We start from the raw sequence: 11,317 nt of genomic DNA on the forward strand, positions 1-11,317 counted from the left end.
GGGAGAAAAAGGTAAGAACCAGTATCTGTACTAAAACTACACATCGTTTAACTATAAATCAACTTGTTGATAAATCTTGAATTCCATTTCCCAATAACACTTACTAATCGTCCACCAGCAATTATGGCAGTGATGGCAACTGCTGCCTTAACAGCAGCCAGCCCAAGAGCTTCAGCAATAGCTTGGAAACCAACCTGAAAAAGATAACAATATTCCCATGAGGACAACATAAGCAGCCATGGCAGTATGCACAAGGCAATAATGATGATAATTTGATGACAACCACCGAGGCAACGTTCCCAAACAATTTTTGCTTATGTTTCTACTAAGAAGAACATCACTAAATTGTATCAGCACTTAACAAGAAGCACCTTAAATTAGAAAATGAGACATGCCTCAAACCTTTTGGAAAACAATGTTTTATATTACACACCACCTGTAAGTTGTCCTTTAAAGAGGGGAAAAATGTTAGGTGCAGGGGCAACCAAATATTTAAAATAGAACTTTTGCCATAATGTCATCATGCAAAAAGGTTATATCAACTTGCACCTCAGGCAAGTGGCATCAATTATTGGGCATCACGATGCGTTTGAAGCTTTGGCTTGCAAATCTAAGTAACCAGAATTATATCTCATCAGCTGTTACATGGCACAACTCAAAAAAGGGATAGTGGGGCAGGGTAAAGTTGTAAGCTCCCAAGACACTGATGAATGCAGTAAAGCTAGTAAAGGTACAAGAGTTTAATCAGAAAGTGGACAATAAAGATAATAGTTGGAAGTATGCAGTGAATAGTAGTTGAATTGACAGTGTCAATGACAAGAAGGAGAGGCCAAGAATGGAGCAAATGGAATCAAAACTCAACAAGATCTTGACTCTTGAAGAAGTTGAGGAGCAAAGGGCCAATAGTTGTCACCAGAACTTCAGAAAGGGTCATTAATGCCCAGAATGAAAGAAATTGCAGGTTCATTTGATTGAAGTAGAGGAGGAAGGAGGTGAAGACAAGAATAGCTGGGAAGATGATTACAATTTCTTAGAGCCCATTATTTTCCTACGACGTATATGAGGAAGACAAAGAAGATAAATGACTCTAGTGGAAACACTTTGACTAGTCCAGATGTTTATCCTTCAGTCCCTAGCCGTAAGGAACAGTGATTTAAGATCTTGTGTTATGATTAGAATCCTTTTGGGCAGTATGGGCTGTGGGCAAAACACACTGTAACTATTAGTAGTCTTTTGCTGGAATGGGAGGGAAGAATGTCATCGTGATAGAACAGTGAGGGAGAGACTAGCCTCTCGAATGCCAGAAGTTGTGAGACCTTTGTCAGTGTCCTTTATTCTGTTATTGCTGTTTTTGGATTGTTAGGGGAGATAGGTTTTTGAACAGAACCAGTGAGTGTCAATTGTAACACTGATATGGTTTCCTTTTGGTTTATTAATATTAAAACCTCAGTATTTTCCCCTTACCTAACTCTGTTACTGTAATTTTGCATTTAATACTCCATTTTTCTGGTTGGGCCTTATTATTCTAATCCAAATATCACTCCCAATGCCATTGAAAAAGGGAACTGTCCAAATATCACTCACAATGCCATTGAAAGAGGGGACAGTACCACTAGGACAGACATATAAGGGTACGTAGGGAAGATGCTACAAAATTTAATTGATTGTGGGGAGTTCACATGATTTTCTAGAACTAAAATGGCAGAAAGGTTAGGTTATCAGCTGGAACCAACCCCAAAAATGTCTGTAACAGTGGCAAGAGGCAATAGACTTTTACAGTATGCAAGAAGATAAATGGAGAAGGGAGGGAAATTTGTCACTGATTTGTTGGGGAAAGCCCTGAACAATTTTGACATCACATTATGGGCTTATAGTCAAAATCTATAGGAAGCATTCAGCACGACTATTCTGACTTGACAATTATTTTTTTAGGCACAACCCTAAACAGATCCAATTAAATGAAAATACCCCAAGCAAGTGGAAAATTATTTGTTCTAAGCAGTTTCAAAAACTCAATTGTATGGAAGTCCAACTCCTTTTACTAGAGACTCAGGAGGTACTGGAATAAGGTTGCAAAGTGGAGCATGCTATCGAGGAAGAAGGGAAACCTCTAGAGGCAATATAACAGTTCCTCTTCTAAACCTTCATCTTTACCACTCTTTAGAGAAGCGCATAATCATAGCATTAATTTGTGGAGATAGAAATTTCATTCAGGAAAAACTGGATGCTGGAATCATAGAATCAACTTGCATCTCTCCTCAAGAGCAAGCTGCTGGTCTCCAACCAAGACTCTGCTAAGGGAGAAGTTCGAAGCTCTTACTAGCAAGCTAGGTATGCTAAATGTTTGCTCTCCAGGTTGAAGGGAAGTAGTGGTGAATATTCTAATGTTGATTTTGTCCCTTTACTTGTAACTATTTTATTATCCTTATTTAGACCGTATCACCAACAGTCAGATCCAGAGTTATTATGGGTGTTAATTGCTGTTCTGATTCATTATCAGTACATTTGTCTCCTATTATCCCTCAACAATTAGGGGTGTTAATTGCTGTTATTTTTCTCCTATTACCCCTGTTAAGAAGAGTAAAGGAAAGTCAAAAAGAACATTTTTAAAAGTTGTTGACCAAGACCTCTTAGTTAACAACATTTCTAAAAGTTAAGTAAATGATAAAACACAATAGCGTCGTACGATTCATGTAGCTAACCCCATCTAGTGGGATAAGGCTCGTTGTTGTTGTTGACAATGTTGTTGTATTCCCCTATTTATTTGTAGTCTCCCGCCAGAATTTGAATAAGACAGTGGATATTTCAGATCTGCAACTATTCTCCCTATTCTCCTAAAAACATAATATACTCCCTCTAGTCCTATTTATGAGACACTTTTAACTAAATTGCATACATAGATTAAGAAAGGTGGTTATAATTAGTTAAGAGCCTTGATTTCTTCCAAAAAAAAACTTATAACATTCTCAAATTACCCTTTACTCAAAATTATTAACTTCATCATAAAATCTTAAAAGTCAAACATACCGCCCAAATGAATCAATTAGATAGGCGGACATTTTTGGAAATAACTCATCAATGCTTCATTGAATTTTATAGGGTGTTTTATATGAAGGACTAACCAAAACATTTAGAATGTGTCTTATATTAAGGGGCAAGGAGCAGAGGGAGTACATCAGAAACAATATCATGCTTGATAGAAGAAAATAATTAATATTCTGATAAAGAAAATTTGCCTCCTTTTGCTATAAGCTAATGCAACCAACAAGAAAAAAGTTACCAAATAAATATAAGGCGCAGTTCATACAACATACCAATGTTCTACCTCTACCTCATCATGACAATATCATCAGCCTAAATGAAATAAGCATCTTAATACAAGATGGAATTCTAGAAAATCCTACCCCTCCTTTGGAAGAATTTGGTGAAATAAGAGGGATGAGTATTAGCAAGACCACAACAGCCAAATCCTGAATGAAAGCAAAGAAATAGTTAATATACGTCAAAATTTTGCAATATCAACCAATAAATTTGAAGTTAATTAACAATCAAATCAGAATTGACAAATAGCCATAACAATTGACCAAATGGAATGATGAAAAAGAGAACTCCCATCGAAGATCTCAAAAGAATGACATGCTCAAAAGGTTGCTAAGCTGCTTTAATTGCAAGTATATAAATGTGCACAACTAAACACCTCTTCATGGATATAAAGGATTTAGTTTCAGGGTTCCATCATTGTTATCACACAAGACCCCAAAAGTCATTTCTTTATTATTCCAGAGGCCCTCCCTATTAGCTTACATACAAGAAAATCTACCCCTAATAAGGCTGAGCCTCCATGCCTATCTCCCTCTGGGATAGGAGATTCTTGTTGGGTTCTGCCATTTAGGCCAATCATGACTTCCCTCTAAAATATCAACAAGATTTTCAGCTTCCTCTCTAGCTTATCCAGCCTTTGACACCAGTCAAAAACATAAACCTCAAAGTTCCTCAGTGAGCAGATAAGACCACTGGTACAATAAATGCCTAAACTAAGTTATGCCCATCCTCAAACGATTTGAAATGAGCTCTTAGTGCAATGATAGATCCTATTTCAGTCCAAGCCCAAGCCCTAGAACAAGGGGTACTGGGGGCAAAGGGAAACATATTTGTATGCTCAATCAACAACAGATCAATACCACTAAAAGGTGCAGTGAGAAGGTATTTGCAACAGTATCAGATATTGAGCCAAGATACAACAACAACAAGCCTTATCACACTAAGTGGGGTTAGCTGCATGGATTAAATGACACCATTATGCTCTATCATTTATTAAGCTTTTAAAAATATTGTTAATTAAAAGATCTCGCTCAACAACTTTCAAAAGTGTTTTCTTCAGTCTTCCTCTACCCTTCTTGACAGGATTCAAAGTCATCTATTCCGCTCTCCTTACAGGTGCCTTCAATGATTTTCTTTGTACATGTCCGAACCACCTCAAACAATTTTCTACCATTTTTCCTTCAATAAGTGCCACGCCCACTTTTTTCCGCATTCATTCATTTCAAATTTTGTCTTTACGTGTATATTCACACATCCATCTCAACATTCTCATATCTGCTACTCCAACTTTATTGATGTAAAACACATACACACACACTAATACAGATCTAAACAAAATAAGATAAGGGGAAAGAGATAGAAACAGAGACTTAGATGGCAGAGGGAAACGAGAATAGAGAGAAGGGAAAGAGAAGAGGAAGGACAAAACTAAGAGGGAGGAGGAACTAAGAGGGAGAGAACAAAGACTGGAGGGAGAGAGCATTTAGAGTATCTTAACTACGTTCATTCATCAAATCTTCCTCAAATACAATTCAGTAATTTTTTTCTAGGAATGAGGTTTTCTTCTTCATGAGGAAACCTCTATCCACTTGCTAAAATAAAATTGTAAAATATTCCTAATTGTTGAAAAGGAAAATGACAAACAACAGTAATTGAAAAGTAACACAGCTACAATCATTTTTTTCTGAGGTAGCATTTTCCATATGTCTTATCATTTATGCTCTTGTTGTCCCGTCAAAGCCCAACACTTACTACCATATAAAATTGTTGGTCTTATAGTAGTTCGATAAAACTTTCCTTTAAGCTTATCAGGTACCTTACGATCGCAGATAACTCCTATAGCCTTTTTCCAATTAAACATCCCACTTATATCTTATGTGCAATATCTCCATCGATTTTCCCATTTTGTTGAATAATTGCTCCCAAATATCTAAACTTTTTCCACTTAAGGTATGGTCTGATCATCCAATTTCACTTTTAAGTTACTACTCACTAACCCCTTATCAAAATTATAATGTAAATATTCCATTTTACTCCTACTCATGGAAACCTTTTGACTCCAATATTCTATTTTACGCCATAACTCAAATTTACAATTTATCTTTTTTCTTGCCTCTGTAATAAGAACTACATCATTCGCAAAAAGAATGCATTTAGGAATTTCCTCTTGAATATGCTCAGTCAAAACATCTAAGATAAGATCAAACAAGTAAGGACTCAAAGATAATACTTGATACAGTCCAATCTTCATAAGAAAATCTTGTTTCACCACCAAACGTTCTTATACTAATTGTTGCCCCCTCATACATGTTTTATATAGCTCGAATATAAGCAACTCAGACACCCTTCTTTTCCAATGCCTTTCAAAGTATTTCTCTCGGTACACGATCATAACTTTTTCCAAATCAATGAAAACCATATGTAAATCTTTACCTTTATATCAATACTTTTCCATTAATCTCCTTAGTAGATAAATCTCTTTTGTAGTTGCCTTCTCTGGCATGAGGTCAAACTAATTCTCAAAAATATTAGTTTTCAATTTCAATCTATGCTCAGTCACTCTTTCCCATAATTTCATAGTATGACTCATAAGTTAAATTCTCTGTAGTTAGCACAATTCTAAATATCTCCTTTATTTTTATAAATAGGAACTAAGGTGCTTCTCCTCCAATCGTTCGGCATTCTCTTGGATTGGAAGATCTCATTAAAATTCATTAAACAGATTACCCCCAATAATGATTTTCTCTTGCACATCATTCACCAGAAAATTCCTCAAGTATTGTTAGAAGGGGAGATGAAAACATAACCTGAAAAAGTAAAACAGAAAAAGTAGCTCGACCATGCCGTGATGTGCTCTCACCTCTCTCCTGCAATACCTGCAAAACATGCTCACAAAAGTTAGCGCAACCTAACAGACTCTGTTGATATTAAACCATAAAATAAAAGCTAGAAGAAGCACATCCTACACTGCTACAGTAAATTTTTTAATTTAAACTCTTAGATGAGCAACAAACACTGAGGGAAAACTGGTACAATACAGGCTGTCACGTATTTTAAGATATGATTTCTTTCATTAAAAGATGCTTACAACAGAAAAAAACTCCAATCAATTCTTAAAGGTGGAAATCACCAAAATGGAATGTCAAAGATATAGAAGCATTTGGGTGGAGTATAAATTCACTACAGTGTGTTCAGGCCCCAAAAAAAAAAAAACTACTTGTGTAGTGTTATGCCAAAGTTACAAGCCCCTGATAACAGTAGATATTTAAAAAATAAAAAATAATAAAAAAGGGCAGACAGTGATCATATTACTTGTAGAACAACAGCAGTGGATGATAATGCCAGACCATTCCCAATAACAATTGAAGCAGGGCCAGGTAGACCACAAACATAATGAGCCACCAAGCCAAAAGCTACAGCAGTCACCAACACCTGAATTTGAATATTCAAACATGCCAAGAATCAATGCTTCATACATTACTAGCATGTAAAATGCAGCTTGCGGTGAACAATAATAACAAGAATGGAAAAAGAGTTCTCAATCACCTGAGCAGAGCCTAATCCAAAGACATATTTCTTCATTGAACTAAGCCTTTCAACAGAGAGCTAAACAAGGATTTAAAACCTTTAGTTTCTGCTCTTGATTATGGTAACAACAAAAAGAATATAAAACACGATAGTATGGAAGCTAAACCTCCAGGCCAATATTGAATAACAGGAAAACAACTCCAAATTCAGCTATTGCTTTTGTTCCATGAACATGACGGATGATGGAGAGACCATAAGGCCCAATCAAGATACCAGCAGCCAAGTAGCCGAGAACAGGACTCCCTAAACATTGACGCAGATGAAAGGCACAGCATTATAAAGACAAGATATGAATGTCAGACAACCAATTATATGACATATACGTCTAAAAGAAATTTTACAAAGCCCAAAGCTTAATTCAGATGACAACAGCAAAATTTTTCTATTCAATTCATAATTTGCTTCAAACACCACTGCTTCCACTTACTATCAACATTACACAGCCAAACTAACAAATAGTGATTAGGAATAAATCATAATCAAATTTTCATTTTAGCAATATGTGAAGATTAAACTTCCAGAGGAACAACTTTATTATATTTAAACAGAGTGTGTTCAATAAGAAACAAGGCAACTGAGTTACCTCCAGGAATTTTTTGAAATATAGGCACAAATATAACACTCGCTAACAATAACCAAAGCATGTCCAAGAGAGAGGCTTCCTCTTCATTCACCTGACAAAAATAGGATACAAAGATAAAGTCAGCAAGTTGAATCCAATTTAGAGAAGGGGGAAATTATTATTATAAAAACCATACCTCTTGTTGAGGTAATGATGCAATAATTTTCTTAATTCTCTTAGGAAGTTTCTGAAGTTGTCTGACCAGAGGCTTTGCACTTGAGGAAACTTCTTCAACACTGCTTGGAATGACTTCTGGCTGTTGAAAGAGCTGAGAGTTCCTCTCTCCTCGATTGGCAAAAAAGGCAGCCCTGTGAAAAATTTACATCACTGGATGAATGCAGGGTATCTTCATATTAACTTGTGCATATTAAAAAAATATTAAGGCATGAAATAGTCTCCCTCACGACCAAGAAAATAACAACTTGATGAAGTTCAATTTGATCAATTTTATTTTCAAAATCAGCTTTTGAACAACCTGGGTATTTGGAAGAGATTCATGTCTAGTTAATGTGTTGCATTCATTTATATTTTTCCTTGGTGTCAAGGGAGCTACTTTGCAATGACCAAGCAAATACAACGCCTTAATACTGTTTTTCCAAGAGGCACAAAAAAAAAAAATCTTCAAATACCATGACGATATTTTGCACTACTTTCATTATTTTATAATATACATATATAATTTGGCAACTGCAAGACATGTGCAAACAACTTCTAAAAGGAGTGAAACAAAAAGCAACAGCAACAAAACAAAGATGATTCTGCGAGATCATACGCACCCTGCTCCCATTAACAATAACCCAAGAACCATCTTAGGTAACTGCTTCTGTACAGATTCCACAAAACCCTGGAAAACTGATGCTGGTGTGAACTCAGTTCCATCTACTGAAAAAGAGAAAAAAGATGCAGAAAAGAAACGGGATGACTTCTTCAATAATCCTTTGGCAGCAAAGGGTGAGCTATCTCTAGTAAAATCTTTCTGTGTCTCCTGTTTTTTTGTCTGAACGGTATTCTTCAATTTCTCTCTTTCTGTTTCAGCTTCTGCAGAAGAGTCTAAGTTTAACTGTACGTTCTCATGATCACTCAAGTAATCAGAGTGAGTTAACTCTACTAAACTTTGGCTGCTTTTATCAGTTAGTATTTCTGGTGATTGCTTCTGAAGCAAGGATTCATCATCAATTGGCAAATCTATATCCCCTTCAGCAATGAAATCACCAGAAAAGTCCTGAACTTCTTTCTCCTCCTCAGAAATACCCTCTGCGTCTTGTACTTGTATAGTTTCTATGGTATCAACATTAGGACTCAAAATGGATTTTTCTGCTCGCTGCAAGGCAATCTCAACATCATTTACTCGTTGAGTAGCCTCAAGTTCAAAGGCAACAGCTTGCTCTGCTAAAAGCATTATATTTGTGACATCCTCCTCTGCTTTTGATGCATTCAGCTGTGCCTTTTCAGCAAGTTCGTTCAACTTCTCCACTTCATTCTGCAATTCCTCCTTTCTATTTTGCCAATGTCTCAGTGCTGCTTCACAATTTTCTAAATTTGTCAGGCATTCCTTGAGATCTTCTTGAGCAACCAAAAGTGCTTTCTCCTCTTCAGTTATGTCATTGTCCCCATCACTCTCATTAGAACCTTGCAGAGAATCATGCTCCTCTTTTGCAACCTCCATAGATTCGATGGCCACTTGCAGCCTCGCCTCAGCCAACGAAAGAGCCATAGTTGCTTTTTGAACAGCTTCTTTCGCTATACATTCTTCAGTCTCAATGTCTTGGATAGCATCAAAAGTAGAATTAATATTGTTCAAAGCATTCGATGCTTCGTCCTGCAAAGATATTGCAGTCTCTGAAATTTTTTTAACCTTCTCCTCGAACATGGCACTATTTACTCTTGCAACTTCTAAGTCCTTCAAGGCCTTTTGCAATAATTCTTTAAGTTCATCCACACTGTGCGTGTCATCTTCTACTTCATGTCCCCCTTCCTCTTCCACTGATACAGTCAGTTCAGCACTGGAAGTAGGCCCTAATTCCAATTCCTCACCAGAACCTTTCACATAATCTACATTGCGACCATTACCATTAACATAAGCCAAAGAATCATTACCCTGACACTTTACCCAAATTGCTTTGGATCCCATAGAAATATCACTTTTCTTACTAGACCAAGTTCTCTTCATATTCAAAACTTTGAACTCTCCCACGGAAACCAATCTAGCATTGCGAAAAGCAGTACTGCTAGTTAAGTTTATCCCACTAAATCGTGCTTTCAAAATAGTACTCGAGTTGCCAAGGAAGGCACAACCAAAATATCTTCTGAATGTCATGCAAGAACCGAAACTATACTTTTGTCTGTAACCGATCCCTCCACCAAATATTCTTGACTGCGGTAAGCTACAAGTTATATCCATGTTAAAATCTCTTGATCTTCAGAACCCAATCCTCAACGATAGAAACACTATTTAATACATTTTGCGTATATTAATAAGCCATTATTCCGTCGCCTGGAGAAAAAAAAAAAGAAAAAAAAGTCCCGAAGAGAATCAGAAACGCTCAACAGAACGAAGTAAAAATTGTCACATTCATATTTCCAGCGATACTGAAAATTAAATGCAGCAGGCATGTACAAAGTACAACAAAGAAACAAGCTGAGGGGGTAACGAAAAATTACATAAACGATGAATTCAATACGTATCAAGAACAGTATAAGAACGGATTATGGTTTCGAGTGAAGCTGAAAAATCAATGGGGCAAAAGGCCGAATGAACCGTCGGGGTCGTCAAAGCTCAGCTTCACTTGATTTTTTTTCCCCCAAGTGGTAAGCCATAAACCGGTCTCGTTCTCAATGCCACTGCCTTGTCCGAGCGTGAAACTACGTATTTCTTTTTCTTTTTTTTTTTTTTTCCTTTGGCCTGAATGAAACTACGTTTTATTGTGCAGTTGAATAGGACAGAAACAGAATAAATATCTGCTCTATTTTTGTTCTTGGAGCAAATATTTCTCTCAAAACCATTTTCATTATCTTTTTTAAAATTTTTCTATTTGTTTATGATTTTCTTTGTTTTATCATTGAAATTTTTGTTCTGTCAATGAACAATATGTCCAATTGGAATGGTAGATTCATAAATTATTGGATTACTCTTCTATTTTGTTGAATCTTTTTTAAATTTCATTTAATTAATATATTTTTTCTCAATTCAAATATAAATAAAGGATTTGATAATTATATTTTCTTATTAAAAAATAGAATCCTTTTGAGAATATTTTGAATCATCCATTGTGTTTGTGCTCATTCTTTTGATATATTTAGGAAAAAAATTGTTCTTTTGTTTGACACTCTTAGAATTAGAAAAAAAAAATATTTCTTCCAATTTTTTTAAGTTCTTTAAAATGAGATCAAAAAGAAAATATCGATTTTAGGGATAAGAAGAAAAGAGCAATTCTACTTCCATTTTGTAAATTGTTAAACAAAATATATTCTTTTAATTTTTTTTCATTGGATTCTTTTTCAATTGAGGAATCATGACTTAGATTTATATATGTTGCAAGATCTTAAACGAAAAGGGAAAAAGCCCTTTTTTTTGGTTAAAAGGAGTGTCAGTTTTATTTGTATAAAAAAAACATGATATAAATGCTAATAATTAAATTCTGAAAAACAAAACAATTTTAAAAAATCTTGGAATACAATCTAACACACACAAAAACTCATAAAAAACAAGCAAACTAAACATAGAAACCAAGTAAAACAATAAACTGCAAAGAATGTACTCATCAAGTTTTCTCAGCCAATACCACA

The 11,317-nt window shown here is 35.5% G+C and overlaps 1 protein-coding gene across 4 annotated transcripts in view; it reads right to left on the reverse strand.

Moving 5' to 3' along the window:
* LOC129288432 (K(+) efflux antiporter 2, chloroplastic-like) overlaps positions 1-10,405 on the reverse strand; it is a 44,491-nt gene extending 34,086 nt beyond the window's left edge. For 2 of the 4 annotated variants that reach the window (XR_008588004.1, XM_054924997.1), the window contains exons 1-10: positions 10,193-10,404; positions 8,308-10,025; positions 7,668-7,839; positions 7,493-7,583; positions 7,016-7,152; positions 6,868-6,927; positions 6,634-6,753; positions 6,129-6,197; positions 3,405-3,470; positions 105-194 (exon numbers count right to left, since the gene is read on the reverse strand). Coding sequence is in view for 3 of the 4 variants with exons in the window: in XM_054924997.1 (XP_054780972.1) it covers positions 105-194; positions 3,405-3,470; positions 6,129-6,197; positions 6,634-6,753; positions 6,868-6,927; positions 7,016-7,152; positions 7,493-7,583; positions 7,668-7,839; positions 8,308-9,932 (2,430 nt within the window). In the remaining variant the exon portion in view is untranslated. Of the gene's footprint in view, positions 1-104; positions 195-3,404; positions 3,471-6,128; positions 6,198-6,633; positions 6,754-6,867; positions 6,928-7,015; positions 7,153-7,492; positions 7,584-7,667; positions 7,840-8,307; positions 10,026-10,192 lie in introns of all 4 variants that reach the window. The other 2 variants (XM_054924995.1, XM_054924996.1) reach the window with 2 other exon arrangements.
* Positions 10,406-11,317: the final 912 nt, after the last annotated feature.

Source organism: Prosopis cineraria, unplaced genomic scaffold (genome assembly GCF_029017545.1).
Source record: "Prosopis cineraria cultivar Desert tree isolate PC_DT_omini unplaced genomic scaffold, ASM2901754v1 PC12, whole genome shotgun sequence".
NCBI lineage: Eukaryota > Viridiplantae > Streptophyta > Magnoliopsida > Fabales > Fabaceae > Prosopis > Prosopis cineraria.